The sequence below is a fragment of the Oryctolagus cuniculus genome, chromosome 8 (genome assembly GCF_051225735.1).
Source record: "Oryctolagus cuniculus isolate XC-2025 breed Fujian yellow rabbit chromosome 8, ASM5122573v1, whole genome shotgun sequence".
In the NCBI taxonomy this organism is placed as follows: Eukaryota; Metazoa; Chordata; class Mammalia; order Lagomorpha; family Leporidae; genus Oryctolagus; species Oryctolagus cuniculus.
In genome coordinates, this window is record NC_142874.1 from 82,004,212 (window position 1) to 82,027,642 (window position 23,431).

At 43.9% G+C, this 23,431-nt stretch overlaps 1 protein-coding gene across 7 annotated transcripts in view; it reads right to left on the reverse strand.

Annotated features, from left to right (window-relative positions):
* Positions 1 to 2,659: 2,659 nt before the first annotated feature.
* ALPK1 (alpha kinase 1) overlaps positions 2,660 to 23,431 on the reverse strand; it is a 177,325-nt gene continuing 156,553 nt past the window's right edge. For 5 of the 7 annotated variants that reach the window (XM_089302927.1, XM_089302929.1, XM_070047741.2 and 2 more), the window contains 7 exons: positions 22,448 to 22,543; positions 20,535 to 20,639; positions 17,336 to 19,448; positions 12,720 to 12,873; positions 7,220 to 7,382; positions 5,438 to 5,624; positions 2,660 to 3,571 (listed from right to left, as the gene is read on the reverse strand). In XM_089302927.1, coding sequence (XP_089159053.1) covers positions 3,357 to 3,571; positions 5,438 to 5,624; positions 7,220 to 7,382; positions 12,720 to 12,873; positions 17,336 to 19,448; positions 20,535 to 20,639; positions 22,448 to 22,543 — 3,033 coding nt within the window. In that variant the 3' untranslated portion in view covers positions 2,660 to 3,356. The remainder of the gene's footprint in view (positions 3,572 to 5,437; positions 5,625 to 7,219; positions 7,383 to 12,719; positions 12,874 to 17,335; positions 19,449 to 20,534; positions 20,640 to 22,447; positions 22,544 to 23,431) is intronic. The other 2 variants (XR_016212297.1, XR_011378302.2) reach the window with 1 other exon arrangement.

Here is a 23,431-nt window from a genome sequence, read left to right on the forward strand (position 1 = left end):
TCAGCATAGCCCTGACTGTTAATGAACAACTTAATACATTATCCCTCTTAGTATTTTTTTTTGTCTGTTCTACTTAATATGACTGGTTTAATTCTGTAATTATCACACAGTTATTCTTAAGTGCTGAAAATTAACTGAAATGTGATCCCTGTTAAACATGAGAGTGGGAATAAGAGAGGGAAGAGATGTATAATTTGGGACATGCTCAAGCTGACTTGCCCCAAATGGTAGAGTTAGAAACATACCAGGGGATTCCAATCCAATCCCATCAAGGTGGCATGTACCAATGCCATCTCACTATTCCAAGTGATCAATTTCAGTTCACAATTGATCATAATGAAAGGACTAAGAGTCAAAGGGAGCACATAAACAAGTCTAGTACCTGCTAACACTAACCGATAGAATAAATAAAGGGGAGAGTGATCCAACATGGGAAGTGAGATACTCAGCAGACTCATAGAATGGTGGATGTCCTAAACAGCACTCTGGCCTCAGAATCAGCCCTAAAGGCACTCGGATCTGGCTGAAAAGCCCATGAGAGTATTTCAGGCATGGAAAGCCAAGACACTCTGGCAAAAAGATCTCTGTGAGTGAGATCCCAGTGGAAAGAACAGGTCTTCAAAGAAGGAGGTACCTTTCTCTGAAGGGAGGAGAGAACCTCCACTTTGACTATGACCTTGTCTAAACAAGATAAGAGTCGGAGAACTCAAGGGGCTTCCATAGCCTTGGAAACTCATGACTGGTGCATAGGGAGATTACTGATGCCATAAACAGGAGTGTCAATTTGTAAAGTCAACAACAGGAGTCACTGTGCACTTACTCCTCATGTAGGATCTCTGTCCTTAATGTGCTGTACATTGAGGCTTAATGCTATAACGAGTACTCAAACAGTATATTTCACTTTGTGTTTCTATGGGGGTGCAAACGGTTGAAATCTTTACTTAATGTATACTAAACTGATCTTCTGTAAAAAAAAAAAAAGAAATTATCAATTCCCAACTTGACTCTCACTGGGATTAAACATGACAATAGGTCTGATCCGATTTCATCATTATTTAAAAAAAATCATCTATTATTTTTCACTTTATGTTTCTGTGTGGGAGCAAACTGTTGAAATCCTTACTTAATGTATACTAAGCTGATCTTCTGTATATTAAGATAATCGAAAATGAATCTTGATGTGAATGGAAGGGGAGAGGGAGTGGGAAAGGGGAGGGTTGTGGGTGGGAGGGACGGTATGGGGGGGAAGCCATTGTAATCCATAAGTCGTACTTTGGAAATTTATATTCATTAAATAAAAGATAAAAAAAGAAGGAAGTTTATAACAATTGTTGTCTACATCAAGAAATGAACAAAATTGAAACAAAAAACAATACAAAAGATCAGGGAAACCAAGAGCTGGTTTTTTGAAAAAATAAACAAAGTTGACACACCATGGCCCAACTAACCAAAAAAAGGAGAAAGAAGACTTATATTAATAAAATTAGAGATGAAAAAGAAATGTTAGAACAGACACCACAGAAATAAAAGGGATCACCATAAATTACTGCAAAGAGCTTTATGCCAACAGCCAGGAAACCTAGAAGAAATGGAAAGATTCTTGGACACATACAACCTATCTAAATTGAGCCATGAAGACACAGAAAACCTAAACAGATCCATAAACAAGATGGAAATTGAATCAGTGATAAAGACCCTCCCAACACAGAAAAGCCCAGGACTGGATGGCTTCACTGCTGAATTCTACCAGACATTTAAAGGAGAATTAACTCTGATTCTTGTCAAGTTATTCAAAATAATTGAAAGGGAGGGAATCTTCCCAAATTCTTTTGATGAAGCCAGCATCACCTTAATTCCTAAACCTAAAAAAGATGCAACAAAGAAAGAGAACTGCAGACCAATTTTCCTGGCTAAGACAACACTGGCCAGAACATGGCTTCAGTGTAAGCACAGTGACAGATGCAGAGGGTGGGAGCCAGGGTGTCTTTCAGTTGTGTTTCCCCCGCAGGAGATGGGTATGACTCTCCCTTGCCACAGTTGTGGGTTGTGCTTGTGAAGAGCCTCCTGCTGCAATCGCAAACGGAACTATCGAAGATTCAGACTCCTCATGCAGGCTGGACTGCATCCCACCTCCAGGTAAGCCGGCAAGCCTGCCTTCAGTGACAGATCAGGCTGAGGAAAATAGAGTAAAGAGTGGCATCGGGACACGGTGAGCACAGTTATGACTGCAGGGAGTCACTGCGGAATGAGAACTGGCTTATCTAACCAGTCCCCCTTCTGTGCATTTTGTACATTTCTTTCAAAAGACCTGCCTGATTTCTGTGGGCAAAGGGGGACAGTGGTGGCTCTGACCATGGCCCATTTTCCTATCACAACCATTCACAGATTTAAACATACTAGAAGAAAATATCAGAGAATAAAAAGGAAAGAAACTCAGAGTATAGGGACGATCTGAGTATTATACTTAACCAAGAGGCCATAAAAGAAAAGAATGATAGATTCAACTATACTCATATATACAGGTTTTCATGGATAAAAGTTTTATGCACTCAAAAGATAAATAGAAAAAAGCTGAATGTTTTCCTATATAAGGACCTAAATCAACAGGACAAACAGCAACTGCACAGTTTTGAAACACAGTGGGAAAAGCTTCAAAATCTTGATGACTTCAACAATAAAAGTTTATTTCTCAGCAGTGCTTTGTATCCATCATGGGTCAATGGGTCTCTTTTCTATGAGAAAAGCTTATAAGCTTATGCTTATAAGCAGCTACCTTTGAATACATTAAAATGTATTTATTTATCCATTTAATTTGAAGGCAGAAAGAGACTGAAAGACAAGAGATCCCCCATCTGCTGGCTCACTCCCCAAATGCCCAACACAGCCAAGGTTGGGGATGGGCTGAAGCTGGTGCCCAGGAGTCTGTAATTCAGTCCAGGTCTTTCATGTGGGTGGCAGAGAGTTGACCACTAGAGCCATCTTCTGCTGCCTCCCAGGGTGCACATTAGCAGGGAGCTGGAATCAGGAGCAGTGCCAGGACATGAATCTAGGCACTCTGAATGCGACGGGAGCTTCCCAAATGGCATCTTTGGGACGTCAAACACCTGTCTGGCTGACCATACTTTCTTGATGATTCTGGCAAAGGATCACTGACTTCAGGATCTTTCACTGGAACTAAATGCAGGTCTGACCATGACATTCCTCTAAGTCTCTCACAAACCACTGGCCAGAGCCACAACTGTGGTCCCTTGAAAATACAGAAGGACCAGGCTGGACCATACACTGTGTGCCTGGAAGGAGGGAGAAGAGGATCCTGGAGGGCAGCACTGCGGTCTGTTTAATCATGGTGTGTCACATCACCAGTCCGTAGTCTGTGGATTGTTTGGCTGCCCCATTGAAGGTCTAGTCAAACAAAGGCGGTGGCAGATTTCATTGCATTTCACATGCTGGTAATTAAAGAAGTAAAAAATTCCCCTCTTTCCGAAATTGGTAGCAACAGTTTTCTGGTCAACAGAGTGAATCTGGGGATCTGTGAGGTAGATGAGCCCTTTTCCATCACCAGTCACCCATCCTAAAAGAGAAATGAATAGTCTGAGTGTTAAATCCCCATAAGTGTCAGTCAAGCATTTTGAAGCAAATACATACATGAACACACATACATGTACTACATAAGCACATATGTACACACTCTTAAATAGATAACTTTAAAAAATTAACTGCATCCTGGTCTTGTTTATATTTAGAAAATTTCTGCTAAGGAATCTGGGCTGCATATTCCAATAATGGGTTTAAAAGAGAGAACTGAATATTGAATAATTATTTTTTCAAATATGAGGTACTCTAATCACCAATTTTCAAGGAATTAGAGAGAAATAAAACACTTAGAATATTTATTAAAATCTTAAGATTGAGTATTTTGTCATTTAGAAATTTCTTTGTTGCCTTACTCATTAATTCATATGTTCAGCTTTTTATTCAATAAATGCTTGTTGAATGCAGATTCTGTGCCAAGTTCTGCACCAGGCACTGGAGATACAGCAGTGAAGAGAAGGTCATCATAAATCTGAACACACTAAGCTACCATTCCTGTGAAGGGGACGTATCAGTGTTATAAATAAGGATAATATGTAATATGACAGGGAAGGATAAATGCTACGGAAGGGAAACACAGAAAGTCCTGGGTGGTTATGGAATCAACTAGAAATAATAAATCTCAATTGTCATTAACAATATGGAGTATTCACTAATATAATTTTGATGACTATAATGCCAGATAAACTGAAACAAAGGAAAAATATTAACGTTGACTTTTTAAAAAGTCAGGTTTAAGTTTACACTGCTTTCTACTCCATAATGATCCCAATTATGGAACTTGATGCCACACTTCTATTTTTCATTATTTTATTTTTTTTAAGATTTATTTATTTACTTGAGAAGAGGCGTAGTTACAGAAAGAGAGGTCTTCCATCTGCTGATTCACTCCCCAAACTGCCACAATTGCCGGAGCTGAGCCAATCCAAAGCTAGGAGCCAGGAGCCAGGAGCTTCTTCCAAGTCTCCCATGTGGGTACAGGGGCCCAAGCACTTGGACCATACTCTATTGCTTTCCTAGGCCATCAGCAGGGAGCTGGATCAGAAGTGGAGCAGCTGGGACTAGAATCTGGACCTATAAGGGATGCTGGTGCTGCATGGATGCTTAATCTATTACATCACAGCTCCAGCCCCAATGCTGCTCTTCTAAAAATGATAAAGGACTGAGGAAAAGCAAACATGAAAAGAGATTTTGACACATGAAAAAATGTGGTGTTGGGAAATTTGAGGGACAGGTATCTAGTGTAGCAGTGAACATGCTACTTGGGAGGCCCACATCCATACCCGAGTGCCTAGGTTCGGCTCCCAGCTATGCCTGCAGTTCCAGCTTATTGCTAATGCATGATCATTAAACAGCAGGTGACGGCTCAAGTATTGAGTCCCTGACACCAATGTGGGAGCCATGGATTAAGTTTCTGGCTCCTAAGCCTGGCTGTTGCAGAAATTTGGGGCATGAGTCAGTGGATGGGAGAGTGCGCACTCTCTCTCTCTTTCTCTCTCTGCTTTTCACATAATAAATAAATAAAATTTATACAGAAAAGTATGCTATATCACTTAAACCCACTTCTGTGGAATAAAAGAGGTGCTATGAATTTGCTCTGAAATTAAGTCCAACAGAATATGAGCCAGAGCTTGTCACTGATCACACCGCACCTTAGGTAACTGGAGAAATTCTAGACGTCTTTTTTCTTTCAGAGATCACCTGCTATAAAGGGTAAAATCAACTAATTTAACTCTAAACAGTAGCCCATATGCTGAACAATCTACTAAATAATAATTAGTTATAACACTTCACACTTATATACAGTTAATATTCAACATAGAAAATTACCTCCAATTTCACGTACCTTGTAAATCAACCACAACGTCTTTATGATTAGAATACTCATAAGAAAAATGGCCATAAGCCAGGCCATATTCTGTAGCTTTGTATTCTGTTTTCACTACTTTTGTATTATTTGATAATTTTACGAATTCTCCCAGCATGTATGGTTCCACACTGACACACCCCTTTATCGTCCTGCCTTCCAAAATCTGAAAAACAGAAATAGGAGACAGCATAGCACAACGGTAAAAGCCACAGGCTTTGCAGCTGGGTAGTTCTCAATTTGAATACAGGCTCTGCCACTTAGGAGCTTATTGCTTTGCTTCTCAAGATTCAATTTCCTCATCTGCAAAATGGGTATAACAATGACTGCCTTTTAGCTTTGTTGGATTAGATGAGAAAATTCATGTAGAGTGTTTAGCATTGTATGTGGCAAATAATAGGACTGAAAGTTATTATTCTTTTTTTAAAGATCTATTTATTTATTTGAAAGGCAGAGTTACAGAGGGGCAGAGGCAGAGAGAGAGGGAGAGAGAGAGAGAGGGAGAGAGAAAGAGAGAGAGAGAGAGAGAGAGAGAGAGGTCTTCCATCCGCTGGTTCACTCTCCAAATGGCCTCAAGGGCCAAAGCTGATCTGAAGCCAGGAGCCTGGAGCTTCTTCCAGGTCTCCTACTCAGGTGCAGGGGCCTAAGGACTTGGGCCATCTTCCACTGCTTTCCCAGGCCGTAGCAGAGAGCTGAATCGGAAGTGGAGCAACCAGGACTTGAACTGGCGCCCGTATGGGATGCTGGCCCTGCAGGCGGCGGCTTTATCCACTACACAATAGTGCTAGCCCCTTAAAGTTATTATTCTTCATATATTGAAGTGTTTACCAAGGAAAATTAGGCCATACAATGATCTATTCTGTCAGGGAACACAGCAATGATCATTCACTGGAACTCCGCATTGAAATGCCAGCTCAAGCATTTATGCAGGATGTGATGTACTTTGTAGAGCTGTTTTGGAGGTTAGAGTTAACATTTGTAAAAACCTGGTATTGTATGTGACATAAAGAAGGTGAAACATGAATGACACCCATTATAATATGAGTAGTAAATGAAGGGTCAAAATTATTTCTGGCCGATGGAAAAAATTTTAAATGTGAATGCGCTAATGGTTTAATGTATTTGGGGGAGCAAGGTGTTCCTTTAGAGAAGAAAAGACTCAGTGAGGAGAGTTGCCTTTCTCTATTTTAAGGGCTACTTTGATTGAGAGACTGGTCTCATTGGTCCCAAAAGACGGAGCTGTCTTCCATGGGCGGAAACTAGAGGAAGATATACTTGGGCAAAATCTAGGAACTTCTTAATGATTAAAACTATTTGTAAGCAAAGGGATAATAATAATTTTTCTTACTAAAGGTGTTAAGCTACAGCTTGTATCACCTGGTTGCCAGGGAAGGGGGCCACCAGATGTCAAACAGGGGATCTGTACATCATGATGAGGGGATAACGTGTACTAATTTGGATCTTTAGGGTCTTTTCACCTTCTGGAAGCACAGAGACAACACCAAAGGAAAATTTCCTAAAAAAATACTAATTTGACCATGTAGGATCAGATCCCAGGACCAGCTGCCAAGCAAGTGTGATTTGGAAGATAAGAACAATTCAGTTAGGGGACAAAGTAGATGAGGCAGATGAAGTAGCTGTTCCCTGAGTTGACGAGATGTTTTCAGAATGACAGTGGAGGGAGGAGGTTGACAATATAAATCTAACCTAGTAAATAATTATAAGTCTGTTGAAATGAACCTTTGCTTTCTTTAATCTTACCAGTAATATTGTGGATGGGATGTAGAATATCTGTGTTGGAATCTTGTGTTCATAGAGTCTCTTGTTAAACTCCATCACGTAGTGCTGTGCTGTCATCTGCCGCTCCACATCGATGAAGTGGGGCCAGAGTCCCTTCTCCTCCTTATATTCCTTCCCAACATACCTAGGAAATGCAAGAGGGATCTCCTTTACTATAGAACAAGAGAGACGAGACTAAAAGGAGGATGCGAAAATGCTTGAATGATGTTATTTCTTCTCTGCCTTGGACAACCAACATTAATTACTGTGACTTATCTTATGATTCAAATAATTCTGTGAAAGTCACTAGAAATGGAACGTGAATGATGCTGGCTGACCTGGAATGACAGGGATTATAAAAGGAAAGTAGGCCAGCGCCGCTGCTCACTAGGCTAATCCTCCGCCTTGCGGCGCCGGCACACCGGGTTCTAGTCCCGGTCGGGGCGCTGGATTCTGTCCCGGTTGCCCCTCTTCCAGGCCAGCTCTCTGCTGTGGCCAGGGAGTGCAGTGGAGGATGGCCCAAGTGCTTGGGCCCTGCACCCCATGGGAGACCAGGAGAAGCACCTGGCTCCTGGCTTCAGATCAGCATGGTGCGCCAGCCGCAGCGCGCCAGCCGTGGCGGCCATTGGAGGGTGAACCAACGGTAAAGGAAGACCTTTCTCTCTGTCTTTCTCTCACTGTCTGCTCTGCCTGTAAAAAAAAAAAAAAAAAAAGGGAAAGTCTCCAGACTGTGTGGGTAAGTCAAAGCGGTCAGCGTGGAGTGCTTGGAAGTACATTAATCCTGGAGCCAGATCTTCCACTATCTTCAGTGGCCTTCTACTGGTCAAGCTTTCTTCTATTCTTTCCTTTTATGATTCATCTCCGCAAATGCTTACTTTCCATCAACACCTATTTTGTGCATAATACTGTGTTGGTGCTGAATGTCGCAGGGGTGGGGAATGCCCAGCTTGGGCCCCTGGAATCCTCTGGTTTGGCCCTGCCAAGGCAACCACAGGTGGGGCTCAAAATTCAATATATCAGTTTATATAAGTTTATACTTTTTAAAGAAGATATATTTATTTATTTGAAAGTCAGAATTACAGAGACAGAGGGAAAGACAAAAAGAGAGAGGTCTTCCACCGCTGGCTCACTTCCCAAGTGGCCACAATGGCTAGGACAGAGCCAGGTTGAAGCCAGGAGCTAGGAGCTTCATCCAGATTTCTCACGTGGGTGCAATGGACCAAGCACTTGGGCCAGGCTCTGCCGCCTTTCCCAGGCCACTAGCAGGGAGCTGGATCAGAAGTAGAGCAACCAGGACATGAATTGGTGCCCTTACAGGATGCCCACGTGGCAGGCGGCAGCTCTTCCTGCTATGCATCAATGCCAGACCAGAGTTGATACTTTTGTATGGCCCATGAATGATATTATAAATATCCAAATGACTCTTGGAAGGAAAAAGGTTATCTGCTCCTGTTCTAAAGAAAGTGTGAGACATGGTTTGTCTATTTCAAGGACTTATCACATAGCTGGGAAGAGAAGATAAATGAGGTAAACCTGAAATGTTAAAAAGTGCAAAGCAGTGTTATACTTTACTGTACTTTATACTTGGGATGAGATCGTATGAATTGATGAGCAGTATCACATGTTGCCAGGGTGATCTCCAAAAATCAGATGGAATTGTCTGAGTCATAGACATAAATCAGAGTAAACCCTTTCTAGAAATCTATGAATCCAATATGTAATCCAAGGAGAGAGCGGCTTTCACATTCATGAGGATGAGAAAGGAAACCTGACAGTGGGGGTTACCTGTGTGGTATCAGAAGTCAACCTGGGCCAGTGCTGTGGAGTAGTGGGCTAAGCCTCTGCCTGCAGCACCAGCATAGCATACGGGCGCCGGTTCTAGTCCTGGATGCTCCTCTCCCAATTCAGCTCTTTGCTATGGCCTTGGAAGCAGCAGAGGTTGGCCCAAGTGCTTGGGCCCCTGCACCTGAGCAGGAGACCAGGATGAAGCTCCTGGCTCCTGGCTTCATTTTAGCTCAGTTCTGGCCATTGCAGGCAGTCATTTGGGGAATGAACCAGTGGATGGAAAACCTTTCTCTCTGTCTCTCCCTCTCTCTGTAACTCTACCTCTCAAATAAATAAAATCTTTTTAAAATCACCACCACCACCACCAACAAAAAGAAGTCAATCTGCAGAGGAGCACCAATCACAACAGGGAGGGAGGGTCTCAGTGTTGCAGGAAGTCCTGCCCTGAGACCTACAGAGGTGTCAAACCAATTCAGAACTTGCATCTGGGGGTGAGCATTTGTCTAGCAATTGAGACGATGTTTGGGATGCCTGTATCCCATATCTGAGTGCCTAGGTTTGAGTGTTGGCTCTGTTCCTGATTCCAGCTTCCAGGTAATGGGCAACCTGGTGGGTTGCAGGTGATGACCCAAATGGTTGGGTTCCTGCTACCTTCCACAGGACACCTGGATCAAGTTCCCAGCAACCAGGGTATGCCTGGCCCAGAGAATCAGTGTTGGCATTTTGGAAGAGAACCAGTGGAAGGGAGCATTTCCTCTCTGCTTCTCAAGTAAGTAAAATAAATAAACTTAAATATTCAAAAAGAACTTTCATTTGTTGACTGAGGCTAATGATGTGCACCAAAGGGCCAACCCTGTGAGTGCTGGCACCGAAGCATTTCCTGAGCTTTCTGCCAAGGGCCTTCAAGCCTAGGTACAGAGCAGCAATTTAGGAATAGAGGCCTATCTCATCTTTCGTCTTACACCATTTTGTAGGCTCATGCTTTGTTTAGTAAGGACTTATTTGCGGTGAATGCGCATTTTTTTCTTTTAATCTGAAAATGTCTTTATTTTGCCTTCCTCCGGAAGAGAAAGTATCTCTAAGTTTGCAGACTTGCAATGTTTCTGATTTCCACAACTGCAGTCAAGAAATTAGCAGTAAGTCTAATTGATATTTCTTTGTATGTAAACTGTCTTTTTTCTTTGATTGCTTTAAAGTTGCTTCTTTGCCCTTGGTGTTATGAAGTTTAACTATTGTGGATCAGGAGTGCGTCCCTCCTTCCTTTTCTACCCTCCTCAGGATTCACTGTCACTCCTCTATCTAAAGACTAATGTATTTTTAGTAATTCTGGAAAATAACCAGAAATTATCTACTCCAATATGACGTCTTTTCTATCTGCTCTGTTGTATTCTCATCAGATGTATGCTTAACTCTCACTCCATTCTCTATGTCTCTTTTCCTCAATTTATTTCTCATCTCAGACCCTCCTGATGTATCCTGGTGTTTTAGCTTCCTAGTGCTGCTGTAACAAAATACCACAAACTGAGTGTTTTGAATAGCAAAAAAAATTTGATTCTCTCATAGTTTGGAGGCCAAGAAGTCCAAGATCAAAGTGCCAGCAGGGCCCCACGCTCCCTCTGAGGGCACATGGAAGGATCTGTCCCGGCCTTTTTCCTTGGTTCTGACAGTTCTCACCTTGTGGCCGTGAAACTACAGACTTCATATAGCATTCTCCTTGTGTGCATGTCTATCTCCAAAGTTCCTCTTTTTATAAGGATATCAGTTGTACTGGAGTGAGGCCTACCCAACTCCAGCATGGCCTCCTCTTAACAACCAATTACACCTGCAATGATTCTATTGCTAAACACCATGCTAAGTTGAGGGACTTGGAACTTAAACATACATTTGGGGATGTGGGGGGTCACACCTCATCTCACAACACCTGTCATTGAGTGACTGTGGGAAAGCTTCTCAACACTTCTCTGCCTCATTCCCTTATCTGCAAAGTGGAGATGATAATAGTGTCTACCTCATAGACCCTGTGAGAATTGACTGAATTAGTGTATACATAATTTAAAACAGGGTCTGGGGCCCAGTAAGGGCAGTTACATGTTACAGTTACAATTACAATCAACTTTTTTTTTTTTTTGACAGGCAGAGTTAGACAGTAAGAGAGAGAGAGAGACAGAGAGAAAGGTCTTCCTTCTGTTGGTTCACCCCCCAAATGGCTGCTACGGCTGGGGTGCTGAGCCGATCCGAAGGCAGGAGCCAGGTGCTTCCTCCTGGTCTCCCATGCAGGTGCAGGGCCCAAGCACTTGGGCCATCCTCCACTGCCTTCCCGGGCCACAGCAGAGAGCTGGACTGGAAGAGGAGCAACCAGGACAGAATCTGGTGCCCCAACTGGGACTAGAACCCAGAGTACTGGGGCCACAGGCGGAGGATTAGCCAAGTGAACCACGGCGCCGCCCCCCCCCTTTTTAATTTTTAAGTATACTTTTACTGTCTAAAGAGATATCAAATTTTTCTCTCTCCCTTTCTATTTTTTAAACATTATTTGGATTTGGGTGAAGAATAAGGTGCATTTAAAAAACCTTGGATTATAGATTTTTTAAATATACAAATGGTGCAAAAGTAGACCTCACATCTCATGAGGACATCTTCTGCTTACTAATTTCTCTGGTGAGTTTGTGTTCAGTTTTCATCAAGAACTAAAAATCTTCTAGGCATTTGCCTCAGTGGGATGGGATTTTTTTTAAGACAACTGTTCCTCTAGGGATGTAGGTGTGGCCAAGTTTCTAAGTTATTCCTGCATAGTTTCTGCACTCTCTTCCTCTCATGTGTATAGTATGGTTATAGCTGCTTGCTCATTCCAACCCCACCCCAAATTTCTGTGGAGGTTGCTTAAAGCATTCAGTCATTGTTTCTATCCCTGGACAGAGTTCATTCCTGGCCTCACAGGCGTTTCCAGCATTTTTTTCTTCTTCTTTTAAAGGTTCACTCATTTAATTAAAATTGTTGGGGCCGGCGCCGTAGCTCACTTGGTTAATCCTCTGCCTGCGGCACCGGCATCCCATATGGGTGCCAGGTTCTAGTCCCAGTTGCTCCTCTTCCAGTCCAGTTCTCTGCTGTGGCCTGGGAGAGCAGTGGAGGATTGCCCAAGTGCTTGGGCGCCTGCACCTGCATGGGAGACCAGGAGGAAGCACCTGGCTCCTGGCTTTGGATTGGTGCAGCGCCGGCCATAGCAGCCATTTGGGGGGTGAACGGAAGGAAGACCTTTCTCTCTGTCTCTCTCTCTCTCATTGTGTATATCTTTACCTGTCAAAAAAAAAAAAAAAAAAAAAAAAACCAACAAAAAAACCCTGTGGCTTTCCTAGTTCAGCTTTTTGTCAGCATTGTCAGTGAACTAGTTCAAGGTTCTTCGGTTTGCCATTTGTCTGGGAATTCTGTTTTTCTAATCTGCACAATGGGGCAAAAAATTTTTCCTCAGTGGCTTTGAGAGCTTGTATACAGAATATCAGCAAAAAGGTAGATGTAACGTGGGTCTTTCATATGTAGTAACGGTTATTGACAAATTATGAAGGGGAGCAGGAGCAAAAATCTGGAAATGTATATTTTGGCCATTTTCCCCCTGCTCTCTTGAAAGGTCATGAACAGTTACTCAATACAAGGGAAGCTTAGTCCATTCTACACTGGAGACACGGAGGTCTTCCAGCAGTACCTCCCCAGAGTTTCTTCTTGGTGCAGGTGATGAACCCAAAATGCATTTCTTTGTCTGCCTTTCTTCTTCACATGCAGGTATTCCCCCAAATACACTGCTGTTTCCTGGGCTGTCCACAGCTCAGACGTTTTGGAATATTTTAACAAAAGAGCATCTGGAAAAAAAGTAAGATGAAAATGAATTTTATTTTCAACTGGATATTTCCAGTCACGAATAAAGTTGAAGTGACACAGGCCCTAAACCAGCTCACCTGAAGTCTTCAACTTCTTTGTATATTTCCTCAAATTTCTACCTGTTCTATGACTACTGTTAAAAAGTTAAGTGAAATATAATAAAATGGTAACACTTTTCAAGTTCCAGGGAAGAATAGCTGTGGATTCATGAAAATCTCTTATTTGTGACGGCGAAGGGTTAAGTAAGACCAGAGTTTCTACCTGAAAGTCAGGGAAAACAAATGGTTTTAAAACAGCAACACCTTAGACCATCTGGAGACAACTGATACGCACTTGCATCTTCTAATCCAGGTGCCAGATGACAGAAGTGACTACGTATGCCAAATCACACAAATAGAAATAAATAAAACTAAATTCTTTTTAAATGGTTGTTTCTATTTTAAAGGTTATTTATATTTATTTGAAAGGGGGGAAGAAAAGAGACCTTCTGCTTGCTGTTTATCTCCTCAAATAACAGCCAGGGTTGGGCTAGCCCAAAGCCAGGAGAGGAACTCCTTCTGGGTCACCCATAGGAGTGGTAGAGACCCATGTACTTGAGTCATTGTCTGCTACTTCCCAGGGCACCCACTGGAAGGAAGCTGAATCAGAAGTGGAAAAGCTGGGACTCCAGCCAGGTATGTGGGGCTCCCAAGCAGCAACTTACCCACTCCACCACAGTGCCTGTCCTGGAAAATAAATAATCTTACCTGATAGCTTCCTGAAATTCCAGGGATTCTAGCGTACACATGAAAGCGCACCTTAATTTTTTCTTAATTGTTTTAAGTTGGGGAAGTCCAGGAATTGAGAAAATGTGGCTACCACACAAAGATGCAAATTCAAATGAAAAAGACAAGAGAAAAAAAAATAAAGGTTATTTCGCCCTGCATGAACAGCAGAACAGCGCAGAGCAGGAAAGCGTCTCTGTGAGTGAAAGATGAACATGAGCTCTAAGGAGGAAAGGCAGCACTTTGGTGACCAGTATAAAATGAGGTGAACAAGGACTTTCCCAGCTTAGGTTGTGAGAGTGGAGGAAAGAAGGGGAAACACTTAGGATAAGCCCAGCTCTCGGAGGGGGGATGCCTGTGGATGGGAGGGCGGGGAAGAGCTTGGGAGATGGTTTCCAAATTGGGTGACTCAGTCCGAAGAGGAGGATGGAAACGGAAGGTCAGCAGCTTGCACACACAGAGCAAGGGAGGTGCAGTGAGAGAGCTCTGACCTTGTTTCCCCTCAGGTGATTTTTCAACCACAGATTGGCTCATATTAACAATTGACTAAAATAAATCCGTTGTGGAACTATCAAATGCAATTACGAAATTGCAGAATCTCACAGCAAGCAGGAAATTCTATTACTAAAAAGTTTACTATTTTGGAAACCACCTGATCTGTATTTTAGTCTGAATTTAAAATGGCAGGTAAAACCTGTAATACTTTCAAGCAGAAGTCCTCACTATTGAATTTACACAGAATTATTGGTTGGAACTCTCAAAAAATACTGATGCTTGTATCTACACATCCCAGACCCACTAGGTGGGAATCTCTGGGTTGAAGGTTTGGAAGTTTTTGTTTGTTTGTTTGTTTGTTTAAAAGATTATTTATTTGAATGGGAAAGTGATGGACACACACACACATACACACACACATACACACAGAGAAAGAGAGGGAGATATCAATCTTTTCCATCTACTGGTTCATTCTCTATCTGGTCACAACAGTCAATGTTGGGTGGGGCCAAATTTAGGAGCCAGAAGCTCTGTCCTGGTCTCCCATGTGCGTGCAGGGGCCCAAGTACATAGGCCATCTTCTGCTGTCTTTCCAGGTGCATTATCAGGATGTTTGATCAGAAGCAGAGCAGCTGGGACTGGAACTAGGGTTCCAAGACAGGATGCCCCTGGGATGCCAGCATTTCAGGTGGTGGCTTAACTCACTGCACTACATTGCTGACTTCTGGAAATTTTAAAGGCTCCTCAGAGGAACCTCATATGTTGCCAGGATTGAGAATTAGTATTTCTTTCTTCCTTTTTTTTTTTTTTTTTACAGGCAGAGTTAGAGAGAGAGAGAGAAAGAGATGGAGAGAAGGGGGAGAGAGAGAGAGAGAGAGGGAGAGGGAGAAAAGTCTTCCAGCCGGCGCCGTGGCTCAATAGGCTGGTTGGGGCATTGGATTCTATCCCGGTTGCTCCTCTTCCAGTACAGCTCTCTGCTGTGGCCCAGGAGTGCAGTGGAGGATGGCCCAAGTGCTTGGGCCCTGCACTCGCATGGGAGACCAGGAGAAGCACCTGGCTCCTGGCTTCAGATCAGCATGGTTCCTTCTGTTGGTTCACCCCACAAATGGCCAGCCACTCCCCAAATGGTCAGAATGGGTGGAGCTGGGTTGATCTGAAGCCAGGAGCCAGGAGCTTCTTCCCAGTCTCCCATGTTGGTGCAGGGACCCAAATCTTCTGTTGCTTTTCCAGGCCATTAGCAGGGAGTTGGATTGGAAGTGGAGCAGCTGGGACTGGAATTGGTGCCCATATGGGATGCTGGCACCGCAGGTGGAGGCTTAACCTACCATGCTACCACATCGGTCCTAAGAATTAGCATTTATTTGTTCTTCTGACTTGCACTTTGCAATAATTTTTTATCAATCAAAGAGTTTTTCTATATGTTGAGAAGACATTTCTATGTTATTCTTGGGCTAAGAGAGAGTGAGAGAGAAAGAGAGAGAGAGAGAGAGAGAGAGCTTTCATTTCCTAAATGCTTGCAAGAGGTGAGGCTGGGGAAGGGTGTTATGGCATAACAGGTAAAGCCACTGCACCTACATCCCATATGGGCACCAGTTTGAGTCCTGGCTGCTCCACTTCCTATTGAGCCCAAAATTTAAAAAGTCTTTTAAAAAAAGGGGGTGAGGCTGTGCCAGGCTGAAGCCAGGTCCCCAGAACTCCATCTGGGTCTCCTGTATGACTGGCAGGGATCCAAGTACCTGAGCCATCATATGTTGCCTCCCAGGGTGTGCATTAGCAGAAAGCTGGGTCCGAAGCAGAGCAGGGACTTGAATCAGGCAGTCGGATATGAGATGTGGACTTCCCAACTGGTAACCTCACTGCTGGGCCAAGTATCTGCCTCTTCTTTAGTTTTATGCCATGTTAGACATAATGAAAGCTACATGGGTCTTGTTCAGACTGCCTGCTATGAGAAGCAATATTGGGCTGTTATCCTCAAGCAAGAAGTAGCTGCTGATGCAAGAACTGACACCAGTGGTCTAAATGCTTGTGTCTCATGAACATCTTGCTACTCCCTCAAAAAACTCATGTGTTCAAGTCCTAAGCCACAGGTGATAGGATAAGGAGAAGAAGATTTTGGTTGGCAATTAGGTCATAGGGGGTGAAGCCTTCAGGAACAGGATCAGTGCCCTTATGGGGATTGTTTCCAAAACAGACCTTGCCTCTTCCACAATGTGAGGACACAGAAAAAAGGTGCTGTTGATGAACCAGAAAGCAAGTTGTCACCAGGGAAATAAATGTCTTTTGTTTATAAGCTGCCTAGTTTATGGTATTTTGTATATCAACCTCAAAGAACTAAGTCTTGGCCAGCGCTGTTGCTCACTAGGCTAATGCTCTGCCTGTGGTGCTGGCACTCCGGGTTCTAGTCCCAGTTGGGGCGCCGGATTCTGTCCTGGTTGTTCCTCTTCCAATCCAGTTCTCTGCTGTGGCCCGAGAAGGCAGTGGAGGATGGCCCAAGTGCTTGGGCCCTGCACCTGCATGGGAGACCAGGAGGAAGCACCTGGCTCCTGGCTTCGGATCTTCGGATCAGTGCAGCACGCCAGCCGTAGCAGCCACTTGGGGGGTGAACCAATGGAAAAAGGAAGACCTTTCTCTCTCTCTCTCTCTCTGTCTAACTCTGCCTGTCATGCCTGTCAAAAACAAACAAACAAACAAAAAGAACTAGGTCTTGGTGCCTGGCCAATCCATTGATTGGCAAGAAACTGCTGAGGTGGACAGGCGTGAGCCTCTCTGCCACCAGAAGGGTGGTAGTTAACCAGGCCAAACTCTGTCCCCTGGAATTTGAATGGAGAAGAAACAGAACTCAGCGGGTTGGTAACGACAATCAGTGGAGAAGACAGATGATGCTGAGTGGATGAATAACATCTGGAGCTGCTCTAAACCCTGTTGCCCTTATGGTCTCATGTGTTCTTACAGCAAAATCCCAATATTTGTGGGATCACAGAGTGGCTTCATTGCTTGATAGAGCATAAAGGTCTAGCTCAGCATGAGAGGGATCCCCAAAATACACATTTCTCTGGGAACTCGCCAGCATGGAAAGCCTCACCTCTCTTTTACAAGCTCCAAGTGATCTACATAATGAACTTTTCAGAGGGCCTTACACACAGATGCTTCTTGAGGTTGTACCAATTGAAAAGGTTGTACTTACTGTGTGCTCGTTGGAGTTGATTGGGCTTGAACATTCCTGTATTCTCCAGCCTTCGCAGCAGCCAGTCATGCCTCACTCCCGCCAAGAGTTTTTCAAAGTCCTCAGGCTGCAGGGTGCGAGCCTCAAGGGTCTCTTGCCTTGTCTTTCCTGGCAGTGAAACAAAAGAACTGCCACTGGAATTCAGAAAGGACCACGAGGTTTCGCCCTCAGAGGAACCGCTGAAGAACGCAGGTGATTTGAGCCGCTGCGCCGAGGGAGAGCTGGGGCTCAGGCTGCAGCGGAGCGCGTGTGCAGGTCCCTCTCCTTCTTCCGTCGTAGTGCAGTCCTCACTGAGCACTGGGAAAGGACTGCTCCTGAGAGAGGAATTGGGGCTCTCAGCCCTCTGACCAGGTGGCTGCATCAGAACCCAGGAGCTGTAAGAGCCTTGTCCAGTTGTGGCGTGAACACCTATGCTGTTGAGTGGCTGGCCCTCCTCATCCACCGTGGAGGCATCAGGATCAATTCCTTGCTCCCCAGTGGAGTCATCAGGCCTTCCTGAGTCAGAATTTTGCACAGGCCAACGAGGAGCAAAAGAGCAACAGGTTAACATGGAACTGTTGCCCAGAGAATTGCCCGTGACTCTACGACTATCTAAAGGTTCATTCTCTGTGCTTTCTGCTGTTTCTCCTTCTGGGTCAGCCCAGGAGGGGCTTTCTCTAAATGTAGGGCCTGTGCCTCTTGTATTGACTTCCTTTTCCTTCTCTCTTCCATGCACCTCTTTAGCATCACAGTTGGCTTCTGGAAACTCATCTATTATTTCAAAGATTTCTTCTTGGACTGAAGGAAATGTGGCCATGCTCTTGAGTCCATCAGAATCAGAAGTCAACCAAAAAGCAGGACTATGTGAAGGCGTGGAGTGAGCACAGGTGTTTCTGGGTTTCCTGGTTTCCTGACTACCTTCTGGAACTTGTTCTGTCTGCCCTGCACCAGAGGCCAGCAAAGAGCCTGCTGTGTTATGAGAAGGGAAAGTGGCCAAGAGCATCTGTTGGTGCAGTTGGCTTTGAGAAGACCCTAAATTGGCACCCTTAGATGGCTGGAAAGAGAGAGCAAGGAGACCTGAAGACAATGGGTGCACAGCCCTGGCTTCCCTGTCCCCCAGCTCCTCAGACAAGGCTGTAGAACACTGAGTATCCACAAGATGCTCTTCTTTGCTGGTCTCTTTCCTAGCTGACCAATCATCAACTTCATAATTCACTTCCTCCCAGCTTGTAGAAGCAGACCCTGATAACTCGCACAAAGAACTAGAGCTCTGGTTGTCACTGAGAGATGTGCTCTGAACAGCTCCCCCCCCAACACTGTGACCTGGTGGCTCAGTCTCAGTCTCCATGTCTTGATCCACAGAGCCTTGAACTGCACCAGAATGGGTCCAGTTTCTACTTGCCACCTTTCGGAGCTTCTCCTGATCACTCTTGGCCATTTGGGAGGAAGCTCTTCCCAGGCCTTTTTGAGAACATGGCTTATCTTGAGTGGCACTCACAGTATCTATGTTTTTTGTTTCTGTTTTCAGAGCAGTGATACAGACTCCTGTTTGGGGATCATTCCGTTTGTTTCCACAAGCGCTTTCAAAGACCTCACACACTGAAGAGTGGTGCTGTGAATAGGTTTCAAGGATTTTTTTGAAGTCCACTTGCCCATACATGATGGGTTTATCAAGCCTGCTCTTGAAACTCTCTGGAACATAAGATTTGTCATCTAGATTTGAGAAGCTTTGAACTTGTAAGTGATCCTTGACCTGGGTGATGATAGACATGATTTCCTGAGACAGAGCTTCTCTGTCCTGACTTTTGGAGGAAGTACTGAAAGAGTACAGCTTTGCCATAGCTTCACCACAGAGCTTACTTGCAATACCCACCACCTCTGTCTCTCCATGGAGTCTTTGGTGCACTGTGGTGAGACCAAAAGCAGCTTTGACAAAACTATGAAGTTCCTGTTTTCCAGCAACTGGCTCATCACCTTTCTTGGTGAGGAGGCCAATTTCAAAGGCGTCCTTGGCTTCACACAGATACACATTTTTCTTGTCAGGAGGACAGTCATTAGAACTACTGTATGACAGCAAGCAGGTGCCACGGATATTCTGAAGAAAATACCAAATACAGAATCAGTTCTTGAATTGGAAACTGGACTCAGGACCAGCTTTTTGCAGAAGGGAAATCACTGGAAATATTATAGGAAAATGAATGCCAGTCATGAAAGTTCTGAGGAAAACATACCATCAAACAGAATTGAGGACCTGAGGTCTTGGTGAGTCAGAACAAGGGCCTGGGAAACTGGTGACTAACTGGCATGAAGCGGTGAGAAATTAGGTTGGACACTCAACCTCCTGTAACACTGAGGCTTTTGGATTGAACATAGATTTGTGGTTGCTGCTGTTTATTTTAGCAATCTTTACATGGGACACAGATATATCCCTTTGCAAATGAGACTGCTACATACAAGCACAGCATTCATTTAGTAATAGCCAGAACAATAGATTAGGGGTCTCCGAATCCATCTGTGTATTTGAATTGACTGGAAAATAGTAGTCCTTCGTGTTTGTGGGGATTTGTTTCTGGAATACTCCTTAAATAACAAAATTCACAGAGGCTCAAGTCTGTTCTATAACATGGCACAGTATTTGCATGTAACCCATGCACACCCTCATGTATAGTTTAAATCCTTTTGAGATCACTTACAGTACCCAATACAATGTATGTACTATATACATAATTGTAACACTGTATTGCTGAAGGAATAATGACAAAATTCTGTACGTGTTTAGTATGGCTGCAATTTTCTCAAATATTTTTAATTTATAGTTGGTTAACTCCATGGATGCAGAACCTAAGGATATAGGGGGTCAACTGCATTTCAAGATTAAAGATTTCTGGGTACCAACCCACAGAGCTGCATTTAGTAGGTCTAGGTGGAGTCTAGGAATATGTATTCTGCAAAGGTTCCTTGGAGGATTCTGATGTGCAGTCAGGCTGGGAGTTATTGTTCTAGATGGACAACAAGATGTTCTTGAGATGAATGAGCATGGCTCCTAGCAGGATGTCTAGGAGTCTTACCACAGTTGCCAACGGTGGGACACAAAGGAAACTCTGAGATTAGGCTATACCTCCCCATGCTGGTATTGAGTGCTTCCTGGGGTAAGATTCTGCAAGGGTTGCATTCTCCTTACCACCGCCGTGAGCACGAAGAGAGGTGTGTAGGCACTGAAGGCAGCTGCCAGCTTGCAGGCTTCTGCAGCCGACAGCAAATGGTGGTCAAACTCCTTGAGCAGGCCCTGTGGGAAAATAAGAAGCAAAGTGGAGAGATGATAATTATTTCTCCATTAGCAAAACTGGGCTTTGAATTTCCTTTGATTTTATTTCAAGATTTTGAGGGACAACTTGCCCCTTCTTACAAACCATTAAAACCAGTGCCAAAAAAAAAGGAGTGTACCTAAGGACCCCAGGGCATCAAGTATCCTTCCCCCAGCCACCCACACACCCTCCATTCCCCAACCATACCCCAGAGGAGGCCTATGAGGTGCAAAATATGTAATTCCTGCCCGGATAAAATAATTCAGATCAGCTTCTTTGGAGGATGGTAGCAATTCTTTGTCTAAAGGAACTCTACACACTTTGTAGCCAGATTAATTGATGATTTCTACATTATTATTGGCCAAGTGACTTTTTTTTTTTTTGACAGGCAGAGTGGACAGTGAGAGAGAGAGACAGAGAGAAAGGTCTTCCTTTACCGTTGGTTCACCCTCCAATGGCCGCCGTGGCTGGCACGCTGCGGCCGGCGCACCGCACTGATCCGATGGCAGGAGCCAGATGCTTCTCCTGGTCTCCCATGGGGTGCAGGGCCCAAGCACTCGGGCCATCCTCCACTGCACTCCCTGGCCACAGCAGAGAGGTGGCCTTGAAGAGGGGCAACCGGGACAGAATCCGGCACCCCAACCGGGACTAGAACCCCGGGGTGGCGGCGCCGCAGGCGGAGGATTAGCCTAGTGAGCCGCAGCGCCGGCGGCCAAGTGACTTTTAATTGATGGTTTCACAGTATTCAGGATTAATTTATTCATTCTAGAAATATATAGTGAATATTTCCATGTTCTAAGCACTGTTCTAGATTTGGGGAGATAGCAGAAAGTAACCCAGCTATGATTTCACTGTTTTACTAGGGGGCAGGGATCAGTTAACACATAAAATCAGTAAAATGCATATTATTTGAGATAGTGATAAATCTTCCATAGAAAAATGATATGAGAAGGAGTCAGCCAGGACCAGAAAAATTTTATCTATCATGTCAACATCAACAAACAAGGTTACCACCCTTTTTCTGCTTTGGTCTGACAGAACAGCAACACCTTACTAAGAGTCATCTTACCAGTAGCAAGTGAGTATTGAGTGTGGTTGCTATGGTCAGTTCGGATGTTGAATAAAAATGATTCTATAGATGATAACAGCAAAAATCACTATTTCAATTCCAAGTGGGGAACAGTTTAATGTCTGCAATGAACTAGACCCGTCAGAGACTTGATTCTGCTCCCAATTCTTTCTTACTGGTTGGTCAACTGCAGAGATTACTTCATTTCTCTGGACCTCAGTTTATTTTTCTCTAAAATGGGAAGAGTATGTTCTGCTATACCTACCTCATGGAGTTTTGGGTGGCTGGACACATATCTTTTGAATTGAAAAGTGATATATATATATTAGTTATCTTCACTGTTGAAGAGCCTGGAACAAGTGCCTGATGCTTTGGTCTGGACAGATGGTGACTGAAGCTTTAAAATAATCATTGAGATGGCCCAAGTTTGGAAGCTGAATTTTGTGAAAGTTTCAAAGGAAGTAAATGGGTCTCAGAATGACTTTAATGCTCTCCATTCATTCATTCACAGGAAACACCTGAGCACCCACTGTGTGTTCGACACTGTGCTAGGTGCTGGGATACTGAAGCCAAAGAGGACCACACAGGTACCAGCCCCAGGATCACTCACACTCATGTGTAAGCGAGACACTGCTCCCTGACTACCCACCCACCAGAAATGATGGCAACAGTTTTCCAGGTGATGCCCCCTGCATCATATTTTTGAGAAATGATAATTACCAGGTTAATTTGTGGGTTGTTTTTAAACTGTTCATAATCTTTCTTGCTCATGGAAACAAAGATGTCTGCCAGTATGCCTAGTGATGTAGAAATGCCCTGTAAGGAAAACACAAACAAGCCACCGAGGGGGAGTTCAGGTTAATCACGGCTCTCCTCTCATGGCCCAGAGACAATGCTTAACTCTGCATAGGAACCATTTGCCTATAATTATTACTATGATACTAGAAATGCTTCTTTTTTTTAAAAAAAAGTTTTATTTACTTTTATTTATTTGAAAGGCAGAGAAAGAGACAGAGAGAGCAAGTGATTGAATGAGCTTCCAGCCACTGGTTCCTATCCCAAATGCCAGCAATGGCTGGGGCTGGGCCAGGCTGAAGCCAAGAGCTTAGAACTAGGTCCCCAACATGACTGTCAAAGACCCAACTACTTGAACCATCACCTGATGCCTCCCAGGGTGCATTTTAGTGGGAAGCTGAATCAGAAGCAGAGTGGGGTCTTGAACCCAGGTATTCCCACATGTGATGCGGGTGTCCCAAGAGGCATCGTAATTGTTGCTCCACAAGACCCTCCCCACCGAGAAATACTTTTAAACTGGATTCCACAAGGATTGGTTAGATCATTACTTCTTGAGTCACATGGATCTAATATAAAGACAGCTATTTCCTGCTTGAGTTTCACTGGGAAATCCACACTAACTTGCCCACACTGCAGGCCTGAATCATTGGCCTGAGGAAGAGTTCTCACATCACATTCTACCTGTAATAACCTCATGCTTCAGAGAAGGATGAAAACATATCCACAGAATCACAGAAAATGGAAATTTCAAAGAGGAAAGTAAATGATGCTTCTTGATTTCTTCAATCAAGATGCCACAGAAACAATTAATTGAAGTCTTGGCCCATTCGACTTCAGGAAAAGTTATTTCATATATAATCAACTTGGTCATCTAGATTTTGTTATGGGATCAGATAGAGGTTTAACATT